The sequence below is a fragment of the Vicia villosa genome, unplaced genomic scaffold (assembly GCF_029867415.1).
Source record: "Vicia villosa cultivar HV-30 ecotype Madison, WI unplaced genomic scaffold, Vvil1.0 ctg.000108F_1_1, whole genome shotgun sequence".
NCBI classification, from domain to species: Eukaryota; Viridiplantae; Streptophyta; class Magnoliopsida; order Fabales; family Fabaceae; genus Vicia; species Vicia villosa.
Window position 1 is genome coordinate 989,344 of NW_026705019.1, and position 24,495 is coordinate 1,013,838.

General features: G+C 37.6%; 1 protein-coding gene and 1 non-coding gene across 2 annotated transcripts; one reads left to right on the top strand and one right to left on the bottom strand.

Moving 5' to 3' along the window:
• Positions 1 to 21,786: 21,786 nt before the first annotated feature.
• LOC131624215 (uncharacterized) lies at positions 21,787 to 22,776 on the bottom strand. Its single transcript, XM_058895176.1, has 2 exons — positions 22,225 to 22,776; positions 21,787 to 22,098 (listed from the first exon to the last, which is right to left on the bottom strand). Exons 1-2 carry the CDS (start codon positions 22,774 to 22,776, stop codon positions 21,787 to 21,789), a joined length of 864 nt encoding a protein of 287 aa, XP_058751159.1.
• A 1,017-nt stretch (positions 22,777 to 23,793) lies between these two features.
• Positions 23,794 to 23,899, top strand: LOC131624223 (small nucleolar RNA R71). Its single transcript, XR_009290536.1, has one exon. It is a non-coding gene; the product is annotated as a small nucleolar RNA R71 (small nucleolar RNA).
• Positions 23,900 to 24,495: the final 596 nt, after the last annotated feature.

Genomic DNA, 24,495 nt, shown 5'->3' on the forward strand with positions numbered 1-24,495 from the left:
AAGATCTATAAAGAGCGAACGAAAAAATGGCACGACAAGCGTATATCTAGGAAAAATTTTAGCATAGGCGATAAAGTGCTTTTATTTAATTCTAGACTAAAATTATTTCCTGGCAAGTTACGATCTAGATGGTCTGGCCCTTTCGAAATAACTAACATATTTCCGAGTGGAGCGATAGAAATCAAAGGAGAAACCGTCAAACCTTTTGTCGTAAATGGGCAACGTCTTAAGTATTACCATCATCTCGAATACGATGAAAACATCGAAATTTTTAAACTTGACGAACTGCCCGCTCTTTCGAAAAAATAGTTTTCTATTTTAAAATCGTCGAGCTTACGACATTAAACAAAGCGCTTGGTGGGAGACAACCCACATTTATTTATTCTTTTTATTTTATTTTAATTTTAAAATTTTAATTTTTAATTTTCATTTAACTATTCTATTTTTAATCATTCTAGATTTTAATTTTCTTATTATTTTTCATACATCTTATAATAACTATTATAATTATAGCCGCTTTCTTCATTCGAGAAAATACTTCCTTTTTATAATTATAATTATTATTATAACTTGTTTTATTTAATTTTATTTTTAAAATTAACACTAGCCTAGTTCTAACTTAATCTCAATATTTTCAACTTCTAGGTTTTTCATTTAACTACTAACTACGATGCAAGAAGTTGACAATATGGAAGTTGTGTTCCGTGGTAGAGGACAAGAAGCAAGATTTAACAAGCTGGCTGAAAGACACATGGAATTGACTTGCTATCCTCACCAACCAACTATGGTGAAGCTTGGTATCGAAGAAAGCATCCTACACCTGCTTAACCAAATCGGTTGGACTGGTTCTCACTTGTTCCGCAAGTTTAGCACTTATCGGAAGCTCACCCTGGAATTCTTGAGCTCCCTGACCTATCTTCCAAACTGTGGACAAGGGCTGAAAAAAGGAGTTATTCTCTTTAGACTCTTTGGTATGGAGTTTAATTTCTGCATCCGAGACTTTGCTGAAATGTTAGAACTACCTCATGGACCTGATGCATACGCCCAAGTAGCTGAAGAAAATCTTCCATACTGGGAGTTGGAAAAATACTGGGGCAAGATCACTGGAAACGACAACCCTGAAGAGAATGAATTTCAATCTGAGAACATCCACAATCCTGCTTTCCGCTACTTTCACAAGATCCTCGCTCACTATCTTTTTGGCAAGCCTGATAATGTCACTGAAGTTACTAGAGAAGAGCTGTTCATCATGTTTTGTACATCTCAGAATCGCCCGGTCAATGCCATCGCATTCATGCTAACAAACTTCGAACGCATCACGCAAGACGAAGTTTCACCCATTAGGATCGGCGGATTCGTCACTATGATTGCTAATGCCATAGGAATGAGAGTACCTTTGCTTAGATTGACACCTTTTGGTACCCATACCTCTATGGACATCAATTTCTGCTTTAATCGAGGTATCATCGGTAACCTTGGACCTGATCGTTTTGAATTGCTCATTGACAACAAAGTTTGGTATCAGTTCACCTTACCGAATCCTAGGACGAGTGTGCACAAATCCTATTGATGAACCTATATCTGAGTATGAGCCTGAAACTCGTTCTGAAAATTCTGTTGATGACTACACTGTTGATATGACTGATGTCGAGGTCGAGCAACAACATCCCGCTACATCTACCGCATCGGTGAATCAAAGAATGCCTACTCTGAATACGCACGAGCAAGCCATCACTGCGCTACAACAAGATGTACAACATGTGCGCAACGAGCTACACACTTTGCAAATGCATTTCTTTGATTTTATCGACACCGTAAATGCTCAGTTCGACGAAGTTTTCAAACACATTCAGTCTAATCAGAACAACAATAGACGTGGCTAGATGTTACCGTATTAGACTATTAGATTTTATTTCTAGTTTTAGCAATTTCTTTTCCTAGTTTAGATTTTCATTTTTATGCACTTTTACATTCTGCTTATGTTAACACTCAGTACTGGTTTAATATTCAATGCAAATTTCTTTTGATTACTGTTACTGTGTTATGTTACACTGCTATTGACTGCTATATATATACTTCCCTATAATTTTTTGCTGTTAATAGTATTAAAATCCGACACTGTTATGAACTGATGGACAATATTAATGGTATCTGTCAGCACTGTCTGGTCACTTGCATGCGTGACCCACCTGCCTACAACAGGAGACGCACGTCTCCATCTGTGTGGGGCCAGCTGACACGAACCAAAGGAACAGGAGACGCACGTCTCCATGCTCTGCCCCAGCAGACTGGCTGCCTGAGACGCACGTCTCCCAAGGCCAGCAGTCTGTTTGACCACGCAGACCACTCTCTTTCCCTCTTGAATTTTGAATTTGAATTTCAAAATTCATCTTTCAATCTTCTTCATTCTTCCCCTATTTATTCCATTTAAGCTCCATTAACCTCATTCATCCTCCATCATTCACCTCTTAAACTCCATTCATTTCCCACTTTTCTATTCTATTCAAACTTCAAACACCACCATTAATCCATTTTAATTCTCCATTAACCACCCCATTTTCAAACCTCACTATAAAACCACACCACCACCACTCTTCTTCTTCACAACTTTCATACCATTCTCTATTTCTCCTACACTTCATCTCTATTTTTCATTTCCACACTCACCATGCCTCCACGTTCATTAATCCGTCGTGAGCGTCCCGAGAGACCACCTCCCGACCTTTCAAACATTATCTTCCGCGATGATGACAATGATGCTCAACGAACTAAATATGTCGCCTTCTACGAACGTTCGGTTGTTCCCACAAAATTTGTGAACACCGAGTGTCTAGAAACTTTGGGTCTCATTGATGGTGTCACCCGTTTGCTCACTAAATCTAGCCTCCACCATCTTTGTACCGAACCCGTACCTACTTATGAGCCGCTCGTCTTAGAATTTTTGAGTTCCTTCAACTACGACACTCCCTCTAATCAACCACTCTCAACCGGTAGCATCCAATTTCGGATGTTCAACCGTGAATATGCTCTAGATCAAGATGTCGTAGCTTCATATTTGCATTTTAATCATGCACCAATTGCTCACCGCTCAATCTTTCAAGAACTCAATGGTCGATCCTGGGAGGATCTCGCTTTTGAATTTTGGTTCCATCTCACTGGAGAAAACCCTACCGGTTGGAGAGCTCTCCATGCTTCTCACATTCAAAACCCCGCTATACGTTATTTTCAACGTGTTTTGGGGCATATTATTTTTGCGAGATCTAACAACCACAAGGTAAACCAAAATGAATTATTTTTCCTTTACTGTGCGCTTAACAATATCCGTTTCAATGCCGCACCGTTTATGTTCCAACACATCCAAGGCTTAGTCAACGCCCCCGCTACGAACCCATTCTTGCTTGGCGGCATTATTACTACCTTGGCCTGTGCTTTAGGTCTTGGTGACGAGCTCCTCTCACTCTCACATCTCATGAAACCTGCTCAGTCACTCGATCTCACCTACTGCCGTGACTCCCACTTGGTTTCACCCCGCCATGATGGCCGATACACTTTGGTCGTCAACAAAGTTCCTATTCCTTATGTCATCCTTCCATGTCCTGAAAGAATCAACATCCGTTATGTTCAACATTGGAGGCTTATTGAAGACAACCCTCAAGATGACCAACAAGAACATCTAAATGAACCTATGGATGCCAATGAAGAAGAACTCAACCAAGGGCAAGCTGATGTCAACCAACCTCCTCCAAACAACCCTCCGCCTATCACTCTTGAAGCCATGTATGCTGCTATTCAACGCCAAGATCAACTCGTTCAAGCTATGCAGACAAACCAAACTGAAACAATTAGGCTCATCCGAGAGATGCAACAGGAGCACCGTGACTATGCTATTAGGAACGAAAGTCAATACGCTGAAATTGCTACATATTTGCATGATCTTGACATTCGTGTGAATGACTCTCCTGATAGACGTCGCCGTGTTCGTACAAGAGGCGCGAGCAGTTCTCGCAACCGCAACAATGAGGAGTAGTTCTTATGCACTGAGGACATTGCATCATTTCAGTCTGGGGGAGTCATATTATTTCTATTTCCGTTTTATTCTTCCCTTCAGTTATTTCCCTTCCTTGTAATGTTTTTCTAATTCAATAAAAGAATATTTATGGAATTTAAGTCTTATATGTATAATTCCGTAGTTATTTCAATTTCTTCCACTTTCTTGAACCATAACAAAAATTTTGCTCCTAAACGATAAACGCAAACCCCACACTTTCGAGAAATACAAAGCTACTCAAACACTCAACGCACTAAAATTGATTCAAGTTAATATCCTTATAGTCCCTACACTTTAAAACCCCCGAGTATGCGTAACCGATTTGAATACCCTTTATACCAAAACCACCGACTTTAATTTTTGAAGTAACCTTTAGTAGTTTATTCTAGCAGTCGGCACCGTCTTAGACACCAACTACGCAGAGAGTCGATGAATATAAGTGTATGATCCTCATATTAAAATTATGTGCTTAACCATAATAAGAAATGTGCCTACTAAGTAAGGTGGTCCTCACAAGATCATTTAACCCAACGGTCGCAATTCTCAAATACAAAGAATTTAAAAACTCATTGTTGATTGGTTCAGAAGTCATCTGGTACTGAACTTGGTAGGAAGGACTATTGTCCTATTCCCCGCAATCCTCAAATGAGCGCTAAGGAGTATACCACTTATTGTGCCAGAACTCCATGAGAAGGATCATAGTCACTAACCGACTACTCTGCTATGTGCGTGTCGAGATAATGGGCTTAATGTGATTGCACACGAATGAAAAGGGTGAAACATGATGACGAGTCAAAAGGTCGAGCTATAATGGCATGATTCGGATTGGTATGCATACTGGGAGCTGTCTAGTGTCGCTACTATAAGCCTATTGCTAGGATCATTATCATTATTTTCAAATAAGAACACTATGTGGCTGAGTATGACCGAGCGACGTGGAGGAAGTGTATTTTATTTATCTTTATCTTATTATTTTGCTTGAGGACAAGCAAAGGTTCAAGTCTGGGGGAATTTGATAACACGATTTTATATCGTATATTTAGCCTAAAATCCATAGATATTTATAGCATTTTCCGTTTATTATGTTAATTTATTATGATATTACGCGTGTATTTGTTTTGTTTCAGGTTTTACACTTCAATTACGTCTATTTGCGAAAAGGAAAGAAAATCGAGCTTAAATGACCAATATTTATGCTTAAAAGACGTAAATTGGGTGCTGAAGTAAAAAGGGAGTGCAATTAGGACCCAAAAGGCCCAAAAGAGCAATCCAGCCCACGAAGGAAAGCAACCCAGGCCACACTAGTAAGCAGAGACGCACGTCTCTGCCACCTCAGCAAAGGGGAGACGCACGTCTCCACCTCCCTAAAGAATCTCCACTTGAGACGCACGTCTCAAGTCAGTCAGCTGCCTCCCTGAAGAATCGGAGACGCACGTCTCCAAGTCCCAGTCAGAAAAAGGTCCCTCAATTCACGGATTCCAACTGCAAATCCCCTCCTATAAATAGGACCTGCTATCTCACTTCAATCTGTCCGATTTCCTGCCAACGAAGTGCTGCCGAAATTGTACCGCGAACCGCTTTTCATTATTCTGTTTTCATTCAACCGTTTATTTTCTCACAACGATTTCTACACTGGAAATTGTTGTGAACTTTTCGTAGATCTAGCCTTACGTTAGATTTATCGTTTTAATTCCTTGTTTTTATTTTCTGCCATTTAAATTCCGAAGAACGATCCAGCCAAGCTGTGGTGGGAGTTCGAGTACTTCAAGATTCAATTTAATTCAGATTTATTTTAATTCAGGTTTATTATTTACCGCCCTTATTTATATTATTATTGCATGATATATTATATGCCAATTAATATGCCTATTAATATGAACCAAATTTATTTATGCATGTTTAACCATATTAATATGTCTGGCTAAATTACTAAAGGTGTCGGTATGTAAAGTAAGTTAACCGTAGGGATCCGAAATAAGTTGGCTTAAATTATGTTTTATTAATTATCACTTACTTTTGGTTTATATGTCTAGTTTAATTAGTAAGTCTTAAAACCAATAGAGCGAAAGTTTGAGGGCTTAAGACGGTCAAAGGTTAAAACCAATAGAGCGAAAGTTTGAGGTCTTTAACTGGATAGTAGACATAGGACATTAGTTTTAAGGATGGCGAAAGCGTATTAAAACTAATTGGGACTTATTTATTTCCAAAAATTGTTTTTACACTCGAGCGGGATGGCGAAAGCGTACGTTAGGGATATTAGCTTGCTCCGAGTCAACAGAGCGAAAGTTTGAGATTAGGAGATTTAAATAGATAACAACCTCATAAAATAGGCATTTTATTAATTACATTGTTTCCAAAAAGCTTTTCTAAAATCTAATGGGATGGCGAAAGCGTACATTAGGATTAGGATAGTAGTCTGACTCAACAGAGCGAAAGTTTGAGACGAGGATTTTTAATCAATTGAATTAGTAAAGATTTTTAATTTGATTATGCAAAAGCCAATGGACCTTCGGATTTCCTGTAGTTAAACGAAATACATACTGATACCTGTCTCTTATTATTATTCTTTATTCTCTCACAATCACTTTCCCTTAGGAACAATCGAAATTTTAGTACTCCTAGCTTTACATAGTAACCTTAGATAACGGTAGATCGATTCATAGTCCCTGTGGATTCGATATCTTTTAAAACTACACAGTTATCAGATTTATAGACACGTAAAGTCGCGATCAGTAAGCATGAATGGTCGACCCAGAATGATATGAGTTTCTTCATCTTCCAGAATATCCATGATCTCAAAATCCACTGGAAAAATGAATCTGTCAATTTCCACCAAAACGTCTTCAGCCACCCTGTATGCTTGTTTGATGGTGTGATCCGCAAATTTCAGCTTTATTCCTTTTTCCCTTACTGTTCCAATACCCAGCTTTTTGAAAATGGATAAAGGCATCAAACTCACACTAGCACCTGAATCGATCAAAACCTTGGGAAAATTAATGTCGTTGATGGTGCATGGTATTGCAACCGCTCCAGGATCTTTCTTCTTTATTAGGATTCTCCTTTCCGATGAGATTCTCCCGCACTTTTTAGTTACTCCCTTTTGTTCATCTCCCGTTGGCTTCTTTTTTGCAGTTACGTCTTTCATAAATTTTCTGTTTAACAACATTTGCTCAAGTGCTTCAAAAAAGGGCAAATTTATCTCTAACTTCTTGAACAATGTAGTGAACTTCTCAAACTCTTTCTCTTTTGAATCCTTCTTTACCACTCTAGTAAGGAATGACAACTTGATCACTAGTTTAGCCTCTTTTTTAATTTTTTCTTCATTTGGACTTACCGGTGTCACGACTTCTTTGGGTCTTTTCTCAGTTTCCCTCACTTCCAAATCCACCTCTATGACGACGTCGTCATCATCATTTTCCTTTACCTCTTCAGATCCAGACACCTTCTGACTTCTTATTGTGACAGCATTCACATTCTCTTTATTTTTCGGGTTTATCACAGTTGAGCTCGGAAGAGTACTTTGTGTCTGTATAGACAAATGTTATGCTATGTGACCCACTTGAACCTCCAAATTTCTGATTGACGCAGTTGTGTTCTTGTGGTTGTTCCTTGTCTCTTCTTGGAATTGAGAGTGATATGTAACCATCTTTTCTATAGCCACTTCCCATTCTACCTTCTTCAGAGCTTGTTGTTGCTGATCTTTCCACGAGAAGTTTGGATGATTCTTCCACCCCGGATTGTAGGTGTTAGAATAAGGATTATTCTGCTTCAAAAACTTGATCCCCTCAATCTGTTGTGGAGTTGTAAGACAATGAACTATTTTGTGTGGTCCATTAAAAATCTCACAAATAGCGCTTGGTGTTTGTTGGACTTGAGCCACTTTCTGAGTACATATGTTCAGTGCCTTCAACCTCTTTTCCACCTCTGAAGCAATTGTCTCTTCAATTTTTACCTGCTTGTTAGCTTCCAACTTTAGGTCAATCACTCCCTCAGGCTTGCTTGTAACCCTGTCATATAGCTCCAAATGCTCATTTGGGCGATTGCTACAATGATGTTCTTCATACCAGTGGTTGTTGCAAAGTTAGATGAGCCACCGGCAGCTGAATCTAGCATTTGCCTTGTCTTGAGTCTGAGACCATTAATGAACATCTGCATCTGCTCAGTATCGTCCATATTGTGAGTAGGACAAGCCACTAGGTGTCTTTTGAATCTTTTATAAGTATCCGATAGCGACTCACCCTCTTTCTGCTTGAAATTAAGAATTTCATATCTTTTTCTCAATGACACTGATGCAGGAAAGTATTCATTCAGAAAAGCCTTCTCCATCTCTGCCCAAGTAGTAATACTCCCTGCAGGTAGGGAATAGAACCATTCTCCAGCCTCATCAGTTAAGGTGAAAGGGAACATATGTAACCTCTTTGCTTACTCACTATGCCCATATATCTTCAGAGTGATACTCATAGTCAGAAACCTTTGAAGATGTTTATCTGCATCTTCGTTCACTCTTCCAGAAAAATATCGTCTTTCTAGTTGATTGATAGTGCTGGGATGCAGCTGAAAGTGTGCCTCATTCAGCGGTTGGTTCACAATTGTCATTCTACCAGCCGGTGCATTATTTCCACCGTAGTCACCAAGAAGCCTCTCGACTGGTGGGGGTGGATCAGCTGCCATTGTCTCAGGAATTGTCTCGGTGTCTGAATCAGAATGCTCTGAATGAACCGAAACCTCTTCCTCTTTTTCGAGTATTGCTGGATTTCCTTCGGATGCTTCTAGTCTTTCTTGCTTAGCTCTTATGAGTCTTGCTCGTAAAGTCCTTTCTGATTCTGTGTCAAAAGGTAAATCAGCTGAAGGCTTTCCTCGCATACAAGGATTAGAAACAGATTAGTGAAAATTAAAATTTAACAATACAAAAAAATAAAATTTTAGTTGCAGAGCAACAAAATTCTAACTGAACTCAACTTAAACTCAATATTATGGCAGTCCCCGACAACAGTGCCAAAAACTTGATCGGTAAAATAGCAAGTGTACTATTTTGCATCTTGTAATAATAGGGAAAATTCCCCGAATATCGATCTCAGGGACTGCGTAGGAATAATGAGTTCAATTCAAGGTTCAATTAAAAAAAACTTCAATTGGGTTTTGTTTGGTAATTATAACTTAACGAAAAGTAGGATAAGTAGTAAACGAGATTGACTATTTAACAAATATGAGTAACATGCTAGGAATAGTGGATGATTTACTCTATAACAACTCTGGAATTTCTATTGCAACAACTTATTTTCAATAATCAATTACCGGTTCTTAAGGTTGTTTGATCCTAAGTCCTTAGTGAAAAAACCTTTTATCCTTCATCCTAAACCCTAAGTCCTTAAAAACTTACGATGAAATCAAGAAATTAAGTTATCAAGAATATTCGGTTACTATAAGGTATTCCTAGTCCTAGGTAATATCAATTATAGCATATTCTCATGAAAGCATTATCAATGGTTGTCTATCCTAAATGATAATCATACATCAATTCCAATTTGTCCGAAAGGAAAAGCATTAAAAACATCAAGAGAATAAATTAACAACGAGAAAACATGATTGTTATTGCAATTACAAGCTCAGAGTCATTACAAAGTAAAATCAGGGTCACCCCCTAGCAGTGGGGGTTTAGCTACTCATAGTATTCAAAGAAAACAAAATATGGAATAAAGACATTACAAGAAATTTGAGGAGATTGAATCTTCAATTGCTTCCGTTCATGAAGATCTTCTTCTCTCCCAAACCCTTTCTTTCTCCAATCTTCTATCGTATTCTTTTTTCTCGTACGTCAAAAGTCCTCTTCTCCTTACACAAACTTCGTTTAAGTAGCTTCAGTATCAGTCTCAGTGTTAGAAAAAAGTCCAAAGTACCCTTAATGACTAGATAGAATAAAACAGATATAAAAGTGAATTTTCCATTCGCCTCCATCTACACGGGCCGTGTTGATTCACACGGGTTCCCGTGTAGATCTTCTGACTAACGTGATTTAACCATCTCCATTAGACCTATCAACACGGGTCGTGTTGATGCACACGGGTGCTCGTGTTGATTCACTGACTTCAGCTTTTTCATGCAATCCTGACGCTTTTGAACACGGGTCGTGTTGATCTCCTGATTCTTAAAAAACTTCCATCTCTCAGCCTTTCAGAGTCCCCGAAGTCTGACTATTATTGCCTCTGATCACATGCAGCAACCTGAAACATTAACACTACCAAACGAAGGCATAAAGAGAATCTTTTAACATAAACTTTAAACAAAATGCAATGCAATACCATAAATTAATAAACATGATAAACTTAACTTAAAAGCAATAACAACAACCAAATGTGTTACCGAAATGATGAATTTGTGCCTGATGAAAGACATAAACTTAATAGAAATGGTGACCGATCAATGAAATCTACAAAAAAATGAAACAAAAAGGCACCAAACAGCATCAATATCTCATTAAAATATGCATTAAGAACCTCTTATTTCATGTTTAAGACAAGGTACAAGCTTGCATTTCAAAATCAAAATAGGAATTTTTTTCAGCACACAGCAGGTTCTGCTTAGCGGACAAGGCTCGCTTAGCGGACCTGTGAAATTTTTCAAACATTCTGTATAACTCACATAGTTCTGTCCAGTTCAAATTTTAGGGTTCCTAAACCCTTACTAACACACCATAACAACAACAATTAAGAGAATGATGATGATGATTACTTCCTAATCACAAAAAAACTCAAAATGACAGAAACCCTATAAAGATATTGTAAACTAATCCATGGATTTCTTATCAGAACTTAAACATTTCCTATTTACAACAACCCATTCACAAAACACACTTCTAATTTACAAACTAATCATAGTATACACATACATTCACATAAATCTAAAATCTAACAACCTAAAAATGAAAATATATATAAAAGTGAAAACAAACCTTGAAAGTGACAAAGAAATGAACAGAGAAATCAAAAAATGAAAGTAGAAGCTTCACAAACACTGAAAATGGATGTTAGGGTTTGTTAGAGATGGAAGGAAGATGGAAAATTTTGGAAAAGAAGGAGAGAAAAGGTGGACTAGGATAAAAACCCTCTCAGCCATTCATACAGAAGGTTTCGGGCCTTTGGACCGGTTCTGGTTCATTGGGCCCACCTTTATTCTTTTCTGGTTTTTCACAGGTCCGCTTAGCAGACTAAGGCTAACTAAGAGAAGACATAAAAACCGGGTTTTTCACATTCTGCAGGTGACCTCAGTTCCCTGATATTTCTCCGACACAACCCGAACATCCATAACACTTGAAAACAGTAAATACTTACAATGTTGAGGTGTCTCCCAAATAGCGCTTTGTTTAACGTCGGTCATCTCGATGGTCCATGGCGGCTTTACGGATCAAAGAACAGAACGGCCTCCGCACTTCGGTCAACTTCACCACCAAGATACACCTTAAGTCTTTGACCATTTACTGTCCAACTCTCATTTGTCATCGGATTTTCGGGAACAACCGCTCCATAATTCTTCACTTCCTTGATTCAAAACGGTCCCGACCATTTAGACTTTAACTTTCCAGGAAAAAATTTCAACCTCGAGTTGTATAACAACACCAGTTGTCCTTCCTTGAAATCCTTCGCAACTATCTTCTTGTCATGGTATCCCTTCACCCTCTCCTTGTAGATCTTGTTGGATTCATAGGCTTGAAGTCTCAAATCTTCCATTTCATGTAATTGTAACTTTCTTTTCTCACCGCTCAACTTAGGATCAAAATTAAGCAACTTCAAATCCCATACTCCTTATGTTCCAACTCCACGGGTAAATGACAACTCTTCCCATAGACCATTTGGAATGGAGTGAGACCAATCGGTGCCTTGAAAGCGGCCGGTAGGCTAACAAAGCCTCGTCTAAATTTTGTGCCTAATCCTTTCTTGAAGATGAAACTGTTTTTTCCAAAATCCTCTTAATTTCACTATTAGATACCTCCGCTTGTCCATTGGCTTATGGATGGTAGGGCGTTGTAACCTTGTGTTTCACACCATAATGCACCAAGACTTTCTCAGGTGGAGTGTTACAAAAATGTGAACCTCCATCACTGATTAGGACCCTCGGTGTACCAAACTGCGTAAAGATGTTCTTCTTCAAGAATTTGATCACGGTATTGCCATCCGCCTTCGCACACACACTTTCTTCTATCCATTTTGAAACATAATCAACCGCTACCAAAATGTATTCACAAGCAAAAGATGGTGGAAATAGGCCAACATAGTCTATACCCCAATAATCAAAAACCTCCACTTCAACATATTATGTAAAGGCATCTCATTTCTTTTGTTCACTCCACCACTCCTTTGACAATTGTCACAACTTTGAGCATGCAAGTAGGCATTTTTGAACAAGGTAGGCCAAAAGAATCCCGATTGTATAATTTTTGCTGTCGTCCTTTGTCCACTATAATGCCCACCATAAGGTGAGTTATGACAGTGCCACAAAATACTTTTTGCTTCTTCCTTCGTCACACACATCCTTAACACATTATCAACACCAATATTGAATAAATAAGGATCATCCCACACAAAGAATTTTGCATCATGAAGAAACTTCTTTCTTGCATTTCTACTCAAGTCCTCTGGTATCCATCCCGTAGCCTTATGATTAGCCATATCCGCGAACCACGGTCTCTCTTGCATTATAAACAACTTCTCATCAGGGAAATATCACAAAACATCTTCTTCTTTGTTTGTCACTTATTTATTTACCAACCTTGGTAAATGGTCCGCCATCAAGTTTTTCGCTCCTTTTTTATCTCGAAACTCTAGGTCGAACTCTTGCAACGACAAGATCCACCTAATGAGCCTTTGCTTTGAGTCTAGCTTGGTGAGAAGATACTTTATAGCTGCATGGTCAATATACACAACAACTTTTGAACCAATTAAATAGGACCTAAATTTTCCTAATGCATACACAACAACTAACCGTTCTTTTTCAGTGGTTGCATAATTGATTTATGCTTCGTTAATAACCTTACTAGCGTAATGTATAGCATGAAATTTTCTTCCTTTTCTTTGACCCAACACTGCACCTACTGCATAATCGCTAGCTTCACACACTAGTTCAAAATCAAGTTTCCAATCAAGCGCTATGATTATGGGTGCAGTGGTCAATTTATGTTTCAATTCATTGAAAGCTAATAAACATAGATCATAAAAAATAAAAGGCTTATCTTTATTGATCAAGTTGCTTAATGGCTTTGTGGTCTTTGAGAAATCTTTGATAAACCATCTATAAAATCCCGCATGACCTAAGAAACTTCGAATTCCTTTCACATTTGACGGTGGTGGTAGCTTTTCAATGACTTCTACTTTTGCTCGATCAACTTCTATGCCATGGGAAGAGACTTTGTGACCAAGGACAATACCCTCGGTAACCATGAAATTACATTTTTCCCAACTAAGTACCAAGTTGGTTTCAACGCATCTTTTCAACACGGTATCCAAATTCTTCAAGCAAAGATCGAATGATGCTCCGAAAAGAGAGAAATTATCCATGAAAACTTCCATTGTCTTTTCAATGAGGTCAGAGAAGATAGCTTGCATACATCTTTGGAAAGTGGCTAGTGCATTGCCCAAACCAAATGGCATATGTCTATAAGCAAAAATTCGAAAGGGACAAGTGAAAGCCGTTTTATCTTGATCTTCTGGATTGACCGAAGTTTGGTTGTACCCTGAATAGCCATCTAAGAAACAATAGAACTCTTGACCCAACAATCTCTGTAACACCCCAAATCTACCCAATGGTTTAATAATAGAATCAAAGTGCAAAATTCCAAAACAACATGAGGTGCCATAGTACGACATTAAAACAATCACATATCTCAGCTCATTATAACAGATACATAGCATATATCAATTGGGAGAACTCATAGCCAAATGATTCTTCAAAATCAAATCAACTTTAAAACAATGTAGAGGAATCATAAACTCATAAACTTGATCTAACTTGAAAACAACAAGACATGATCTTCTTCATAAAGCAACACATAGTTCAAACTTAAACATTATAAAAGGAAACAAGCGTCAATTCCCTCGAGTGCTACGTATCAAAGCAAAAGACACCAACTCGAACTACTAACGGTAACGGCTACTCATCTTCGTTACTTGCATGTTACCAACAAAGGGTAACATTCAAACAGAAGGGGTGAGATATCAAATAGTATACAGGAACGTATGATAATACTTATAGCAGAGATAAGATCATACACAATTCAACACTTTTGAACTCAAAGCACTTTCATCACAGCAATCATGATATCAAGCAATCATAACAACAAATTCAATTTGCAATTATGTCATCAACACATATTAATATTCACTTCATAATTACAACAATTCAAAATGCAACTCATTATGCGATTCAACATTATGCATATGCATGTGGTACCATTTGGAGTAAAACTCTCATCATCATTATTGTCATTTGGGCCATCGTCACTTTTGCCATTTCACGGCCATTTTCGCTTTTTCCATTTTCAGGACATCGTCATTTATGGAATGGATGTGACTCAATGATGCAACATCCAAAAAATACAACATTCACAACACTTCACAACATAGGCTAAACATCATCAACTCAATGCCAAAGTTCAATGGCAATCACAATATCATTACTATTATAGTAATTCATCACTTCTCAATTATGTCACTATGTCATATCAACATACAACATCATTTCACTTTGCAATACATCACAATATCAGAAAATACGAATTAAGAAAATTATCCAAAAATAATTTCAAATCAATTTCATTATTTAGGAATTAATTTCAGCTTTACGGAGGTTCAAACGGTGCTTAAAAAGGAGTTACGGATCAAAAGATACAACAAGTATAAGTTTCATAACGGTTTTTTACAGCAAAGTTCGCTTAGCGGGCCATAAGCACTCTAACTACAAATAAAAACAGTAGCGAACCGTCTTTGCAGCTCTGCTTAGCGGACTCGTGAATTTTAGAATTTGTTCACAGACTTCGCTTAGCGGACCAGATCCCGCTTAGCAGACTAGCGATAATGCATAAAAATAACAGCAAACTCAGTTATGCGAAAAAGTTATCCGACACCTCAAAATCACTTTCAGTCAACAATTAACAACAATTATAACCAGCATTGGACATCTATTAACAACAATCTATATCAAAAACATGTTTAGAATACAAATTCATGGAATCTAGCATAAACCCTAACAATTTCCAATTGCAATTCTTCTCCAAACATGGATACTAGGCATACAATCAAATCCCCACCATAATCTATCATCATACAATCCCTTATCATGAAAGAATCCCACCCTTACCTTGGTTTGGATTGAAGAAAATTCTAGCTTCTTTCCTCTTCTCTTATCTCTTTCTATTCTATCACCAAATGACTCTTCTAGTTTTCTATTTTCCAAATTCTCTTGTTTTGTTAATCTTACTAACTTATTATTACTAATGGTATCTAATTAACACCTCCCACTTACCAACTCTAATTCTAAGTTAGGCCCAATAACACTAATCTCACTAAATCGTGTTATTTTTACTAATTCCCAATACAATAACATAAAACTAATTAATCACATAATTAACGATAAATCACACAACACACAATGGAATAAATAATTAAAGTAAAAACATGCGTTACAACTCTCCCCCACTTAGGATATTTTCGTCCTCAAAAATTTACCTCATTCAAATAACTCGGGATAAGACTCCCGCATCTTGCCTTCCAACTCCCACGTCATACTCTCTCCGGCAGCTCCCGACTAGACTACCTTCACCAAGGCAATCTCCTTGCCTCTAAGCGTCTTTGTTTCATGATCCTCAATTCGTACCGGCATAGTCTCCACCGTGAGATTATCCCGTACTTGCACATCATCCATGTGAATCACATGAGACGGATCAGAAATATACTTCCGGAGTTGCGACACATGAAACACATAATGTAAATTGGAAAGATTCGGCGGTAACGCCACTCTATACGCTACATTTCCAACTTTGTCCAAAATCTGATACGGGCCAATAAAACGATGATTGAGCTTCTTAGACTTCAACGCTCGCCCCACACCAGTCACCGGCGTGATTCTCAAAAACACATTATCACCTGCCTGAAATTCTAAGTCTTTCCTCCGCTTATCATGGTAACTTTTCTTTCTAATTTGAGAAGTTTTCATCTTCTCTCGAATCAACTTCACTTTATCAGTAGTCTCTCGAACAATTTATAGTCCAGGTACTACACTCTCTCTAGATTCATGCCAACACAATGGATTCCTACACCTCCAACCATACAATGCTTCTAAAGGCGGTATTCCAATACTAGAATGGTAACTATTGTTGTAAGTGAACTCGATCAAGGGAAGATAAGTATCCCACGAACCTCCCGGCTCAAGAACACAAGCTCACAACAAATCCTCTAATGGCTAAATAGTCCTCTCTGTTTGACTATCTGTTTGAGAATGATACACTGAAATCAACCTCAACTTAGAACCCAATTCTCCTTGTAAACCCTTCCAAATATCAAAAGTTAACCTCGGATCCCTGTCCAAAAAAAATACATAAAGGAACACCATGCAGCTTAACAATCACATTGGTATAAATCTCTACCAACTTCGATACTAGATAAATGATGTTATTAGGAATAAAATGAGCTGACTTTGTAAGCCTATCAACAATCACCCAAATCGAATCGTGTCCTCTTGAAGTATTAGGTAAACCCGTCACAAAGTCCATTGAAATTCTATCCCATTTCCATTCCGGAACTTCTAACGGTTGCATCAACCCTGCTGGCTTCTGATGTTCAAATTTTGATTTCTTACAAGTTAAACATGCATACACAAACTGCGCTATATCACGCTTCATTCCAGACCACCAAAACAAATTCTTCAAATCCTGGTACATTTTAGTAGCTCTTGGATGAATACTTAAATTACTTCTATGACCTTCTTCAAGAATTGCTCTCTCCATATCCACATCATCGGGAATACAAATTTGATTACGGAATCACAACACACCTTGCGCATCCAACTTGAAATCGCTATTCTCAGACTAGTTAATCCCAACCATTGAATCTACCACCTTCAAATCTAACTTCTGAGCTTCCTTGATACTATCCAGAAAATCATTATTAATATTTAGCATACCCAACCTGACGCTCTTCTGTGTCACCTCATAGACCAAACTCATATCTCTAAGCTGCTCAATCAATTCTAATTCCTTAACAATCATTACTGACATAGCAATGTCTTTCGGCTCAAAGCATCGGCCACAATAGCTTTTCCTGGATGATAATTCAAACTGAAATCATAGTTTTTCAACAATTCTAACCACCTTCACTGTCTCATATTCAGCTCCTTCTGATCAAACAAGTACTTTAATCTCTTATGGTCGCTAAATACTTCAAATCTAGAACCATAAAGATAATGCCTCCAAATCTTCAGTACAAACACAACTGCAGCAAGCTCTAAATCATGCGTAGGATAGATCTTCTCATGAACTCTCAACTGTCTTGATGCATAAGCAACAACTTTATCATTCTGCATAAGCACACCTCCTAAACCCATCTTAAAAGCATCACAATATACCATAAAAGATTCTTCCGAATTAGGCCATATCAAAATCAGAGCCGACGTCAATCTTTTCTTCAACTCGGTAAAACTTTCTTCACATTGAATGTCCCACACAAAAGCCATACCCTTACAAGTCAATTTAGTCAACGGAAGTGCTAACTTAGAAAAACCTTCTATAAACCTCCTGTAATAACCAGCTAACACACGAGCACCAACCAATTTATCCATCAAGTCATCTATTCTTGGTAGCGGATACTTGTTCTTGATCGTTACCTTATTCAACTACATGTAATTAATACAAAGTCTCATACTTCCATCTTTCTTCTTTACTAACAACACTGGAGCTCCCCACGGCGACACACTTGGTATGACAAACTTCTTCTCAAGTAACTCTTCCAGTTGCTTCATCAATTCTAACAATTCTGATGCAAACATCATGTATAGTGCCATAGACACAGGCCTGGTATCATGTACAAGATTAATAGAAAATTCAACTTCTCTCTCTATGGTACATCAGGAATTTCATCAGGGAAAACTTCAGGAAATTCTCGCACCACCTGCAACAAATCAATTATAGCTTGATTCTCAATAGACAATGATGCCATCAACGCAAACACTTGAACTTCTTCTTTCATTAACAAGCGCAACTGCCTAGTAGATAACCACTTAACACCTTCCTCTTCAGGAATAGAGAATCTAACCGACTTATCATAACAATTAATATGAACATGGTTATACTCTAACCAGTTCATACCTATGATCACATCCAATCCTCTTAACGACAAGCAAACAAAATCAAAAATAAAGTCTCTGTCGAAAATCGACAAGGGACACCTTAAACACACAAGAGAAGTAGTCACTGATCCCTTAGCTGGTGTATTGACGACCATCTCTCCATTCAAAGAAGACAACTTAAGACCCAATCTTTCAACACAATCAGCAGCGATAAAGCAATGAGTAGCACCAGTATCAATAATAGTAATTAAAAGAGTGCTATTAATGAAACATGTACCTCTGATGAGTCCGTCCTTACTAGCGGTCTGAGTCCCCGACAAGGCGAACACCTTTCCACCAGATTGTTCCTTCTTTGGTTTCTGAAACTGACTACCAATGTGCCCCTGTTCACCACAGTTGAAGCAAACCATCTGCTTATGCTTGCACTCCAACGCAGAAGGTTCCTAGACTTCACTTAGCGGACCAGATCCCGCTTAGCGGACTAGCGATAATGCAGGAAAATAACAGCAAACTCAGTTCTATGAAGAAGCTCTCCCACACCTCAAAATCACTTTCAGTCTACAATTAACAACAATTATAACCAACAATGGACATCTATTAACAACAATCTATATCAAAAACATGTTTAGAACACAAATTCATGGAATCTAGCATAAATCCTAACAATTTCAAATTGCAATTCTTCCCCAAACATGGATACTACGCATACAATCAAATCCTCCCCATAATATATCATCATACAATCCCTTATCATGAAAGAATCCCACCCTTACCTTGGTTTGGATAGAAGAAAACTCTAGCTTTAATAGGGTTTTGCCCTAGCTTCTTTCCTCTTCTCTTCTCTCTGTCTCTTCTTTCACCAAATGACTCTTCTAATTTTCTATTTTCCAAATTCTATTGTTTTGTTAATCTTACTAACTTATTATTACTAATGGGCTCTAATTAACACCTTTAACACCCTTCTAAACCCGATGGAATATATTAATTAATTCAGAGTAACATGTGAAAAAGGATGCTACAATTCTACAAAAACATATTTTTAAAACACATGTCATGCCAACATGAGGAACTCAACCAATAACACTCACCGAAAACATGTTAACACAGCGGAAAAGATTCATAATTTGAATAACATTAAACCATCGTTCATCATCTCTAAAACTTAACAAGTTATTCGATCAAAATAAAATTAAGAGTTATTGAACAACTCTAAAGTAAACGTTCCTCAGTGTTACATATCAGAGCATGACACCGACACTATGAATAATAGACTAGCCTATACGCTATCCTCACCAAAGCAAAAGCAGCTACTCTTCAATCTCAAAAACATCAATAGTAAGGGTGAGTCTCATCACAATTAACAAATGTTATGAACTCATAAAAAAATAACATTTCCTAAGTATATTAATCACCCAATTGTAATATATTCAGATTTTCAGAAAAGCATTCATCATTAACAACAACACATCACCAAAATATAACACTGGAAACCATCCAATCATGTTATAGCAATATGCATATACAATGTACTGACAATATGCATGTGTTACCAAACATGGGATTAACCCATCTGACCGATCCAAACATCACTCGGATACGCCCTGCTAACACAAAATCACCACAATGGGAATTATGCTCTCCACTGATCCAACACATCACCTAGATTCAGCCACCAAAATAATTTATGAATGAATGCACAAATATAACATACTTAAAACATCACCGATCCGATGAATCACATTGTCTCGTCATAACTCACCATTATCATCACCAATAAAATATGTATATGTCACAGCACCATTCAATAATCAATCGCAACAATCATCACATCACAATATAATCATATCATAGTCACATCAATCACATTGTTACATAATACTGCATATGTCTACAATGTATAACATCACCAAATAATTTAATCAGAGTTTTTGAATAAAATCGACTACTTCCCCAAAATATCACTTAACTATATAGTATTTTTAATTATTGACACAATGCTCGAAATGGCGCTCAAAACGGACTCATGGTTCAAAAGATATGAATTTTAGAAAATATCTCTCAAAACAGCATCAGGTGTAACCGGTTATAGCATAGGCGTTACCCGGTTACGCCTTTACGTCAAACTATTCGTTATTATTGAAATTCGCCTGTAGCTGGTTGTGACATAGAGAGTAATCTGTTACAGTAGCCAAAATTGCCCTGTTTTCCCCATTCTTCCACGCGGTAATCGGTTACAGCATGGCTGCTACCCGGTTACAGTGTGCAGAGAACCAAAAATATCAGTTTTAACCAAATCTCAGCCCCTCTACTCATCGCAATTTCATTCCAATACGAATTGCACTCCAAAATAGAGCCAATTACAGCAATTTAGCATACTTCTAACATAACATAAATTCATCTAACAGCCATAATCGTTCATACGCATTTTATTGCATCAAAACACAAAATTGACCCTAAACTCCAAAATCCCAAAACCTAGAACATGTAAAATTGAGGGAACTAATCTACCCAATCAATCCTATCATTCATGAAATCATAAAAGATGATAATTGGAGAGTCCCCCCTTACCTTAGCAAGTGTTCTTGGTTCTTCCCCTTCTTCCTTCAAGGCTCTCTTTCTCGTACTCTTCTTCTTTTCTCTGACTCTTTTGATTTCCAATTTTTCAATTTTTCCTTCTTTTCTTGTTTTATAAAATTAGAGTCATTAGTTAGTAAAAACCTACCCAAATAGCACCTCCCTTCTACTAACTACACCACAAGCCCAACAACATTATTTTTCTAAAATTCTCCAATAACTCAATAAAAGCCAAATAAATCCAGTAATTAATTTAAATTCTAAGTAAATTAATAAATTGAAATATGGGGTGTTACAACACCTTCCACTTACCAACTCTAATTTTTAAGTTAGGCCCAATAACACTAATCTTACTAAATCATGTTATTTCTACTAATTCCCAATAAAGTAACATAAAACCAATTAATCACATAATTAACAATAAATCACACAACACACAATATAATAAAGAATTAAAGTAAAAACGGGCGTTTCAATCTCTCTAACATTTGATCCATGAACGGTAAAGGAAAATGATCTTTCCTAGTGGCTTGATTAAGCTTTCGGTAATAAATCCACATCATCCAACCTGTCACCGTTCTTGTCGGAATCAACTCATTCTTCTCATTTGTGATCACGATCATTCCATCCTTCTTTGGTACCACTTGAATTTGGCTCACCCATGCACTATCAGAGATAGGATAAATTATTTCGACCTCTAATAGTTTTATCACTTCCTTTCTAACAACTTCTTTCATCGTAGAATTCAAGCGGCGTTGAGGTTGAGCCACCAACTTGAAGTCCTCCTCCATCATGATCTTATGCATACAATAAGCTGGACTAATCCCCTTTAAATCTTAGAGAACCCAACCTATTGCTTCCTTGTTAGCTTTTAACACATGAATCAACTTATCCTCTTCCTTTCTTAACAATGAACCACTGATGATCACCGGTTTCTTTCCACCTTCTTCAAGAAACACATATTTCAAGTGGGATGGTAACATCTTCAATTCTAACTTTTCATTATCAATCTTTGGCTCATCTTTCAACTCTTCAATCTTTGCATCAAAATGATTTATCTCTTTGGATACATCAAGATCTCGCAAACATGCTTCAATCTCTTTTTCTTCGTCTTCATTAAGAACTTCAAGAGCTTCGGTCAATGTTTTCTTGAGAGGGATAAACAAATGAACTTGTCATTCAACTTTCATAATAGCTTCCTCAGTAGCATGAATTCTAAAACAATCGCCTTTATCATTTGGATGTTTCATAGCTTCAAATAGATCAAAACAAACTTCTTCGTCTTGGAATCTCAACTTCATTAAGCCATCATCAATATCGATCATCATCCTTACCGTTTTCATGAAAGGCCTTCCAAGAATCAAGGGTGTATCAATATCTTCCTCCATGTCGATAACAACAAAATCAACGGGAAACAAGAATTTGTCCACTTTCACAAGTAAATCTTCCGCAACTCCATAAGGACGAGTTGTGGACTTATCAGCCAGTTGTAATGTCATTCTTGTTGCTTTTAAGTAAAAAGTATCTAACCTCTTCACCATGGACAATGGAATAAGATTGATACTAGAGCCCAAATCAACTAAACCTCTTCCAACATGAATATCACCAATGGTAACCGGCAAAATGACTCTTCCTGGATCGCTTTCCTTTCTCGGTAAGGTACTTTGAATAATTTCATTACACTTCGCATCAAGGATGACAGTTTCAGGCTCGTTGTTCTTTTTCTTCTTTGAAAGAATATCTTTCATGAACTTTGCGTACTTCGGCATTTGCTCCAAAGCTTCAAAAAAAGGAATGTTAATTTGCAATTGGCGGAATATGTCCATGAATAGAATATAAAGCCTTTCGTTGTCCTTCCTTAGGAGCATGTGGATACGGTAAGTTACAAACCGATGGGCTTATTCCCTTCTTGAATTTTTTTCTTCTTCCCCTCATTTTTTTCTTTCTCTGGCTCTTCTTTTTCAACTTTCTCCTTTTCAACTAAAACTTCCTCATTTTTATTTTTTTCTACTTCATTCTATTTTTCTATCCTATCCTCCTCCTTTTCAACTACATTCTAAACTACTTTCTCACTCCTTGTTACAATTGCATTGTAGTTCTCCTTTGAATTAGGTTGAGTGTTTGCTGAAAATGTTGGTCCATTTTCTTTTCGGCCAATTACTTGGGTAATTGTCCCACTTGAGTCTCTAGATTCTTAATCGCCGCTTCATTACTCTTTTGGTTCGCCATTGAAGCTTGCATAAATTGATTCAATATTTCCTCCAACTTTGAAGGCTTCTCTTTAGGAGGTGGTTGTTGATAAGGATTTTGTCTATTGAAATTCTCCGATCTCCACCCTTGGCCATATGGTTGTGCATTTTTCCTTTGTTGATACCCTCCTTGGTTTTGGTAAGGAGCTTGCCTCTGTGGGTAGCCTCCTTAGTTCTGATTTCCCATGTAATTTGCCTCTGCATTAATGGGTGGACAATATCTGGTAGGGTGCTCTCCACTACAAAGTTCACATAGAGCAACTTGTTTGTTCTAGTTGGGGAGTTCTTGTAACTCTTTAAGTTATTGGGGAAGCCTTTCTATTTGCTTGGTAAGATCCTCCACCTGCTGAGAGAGTAGTTTATTTTGAGTAAGAATTACATCATTGGTACCAAGGTCAATAACACCAGGATTCCTTTATGGAGTCCCCTAGTTGTGTTGAACTTTATGATCATTTTTTGCCATTTTTTTCAATTATTTGAATTGCTTCTTCTGTTGTCTTCGCCATCAAAGAACCTCCAACAGTAGCATCTAACAATAGTTTGGGTTGTGGTTGAAGGCCATTACAAAAAATATGAATTTGAGTAAGCTCATCAAAGCCATGACTAGGACACTTCCTCAGCATTGACTTATACCTCTCCCATGCTTCATTGAGAGATTCATTGACACCTTGAGAGAACACTGAGATAGCTGTTTTGGCTTCCAACAACCTTGATTGAGGAAAAAATCTGTCAAGAAACTTCTCTTCCAACTCATTCTAGTTTGTCATAGTTTGGGTGGGTTGGTCAAGACACTAATCCTTAGCTTTTCCTATCAACGATTGAGGAAACAACCTCTTGAAAACCTGCTCTTCCTCCCGTTCGAGAGCTACGACCGCACTAGCAATCTCATAGAACTTTGTCAAGTGAGTATACGGGTCTTCATGATCAAGACCTGAAAAAGGACTAGCATACAATAGCTGAAGAATGTCAGTCTTCATCTCTGAATTTCTTACGTTGTTATCATTTCTTGCAAATTGAGCCGCTCTCCTCGGACTATTTGCACATGAACCTATTTGGGGTGCTGGTGGTGGTGGATCACCTTCCATCTCTTCTTCAATAACTTGAGAAGTTGACAAAGTAGTGGCTTCTTGTCTTAACCTCTTTTATTTGACTAATTTCCTCCTTCTTCTTGTTTTGCTATTTAGTCTACGTGCTATCCTTTCAATCTCGGGACTAAAGAGGACTTGGTCTGCAGGTACACTTCCTCGCATAAACAAAAGCTGAAACACTAACCAAACAAGTGAACCAAGATAGGGA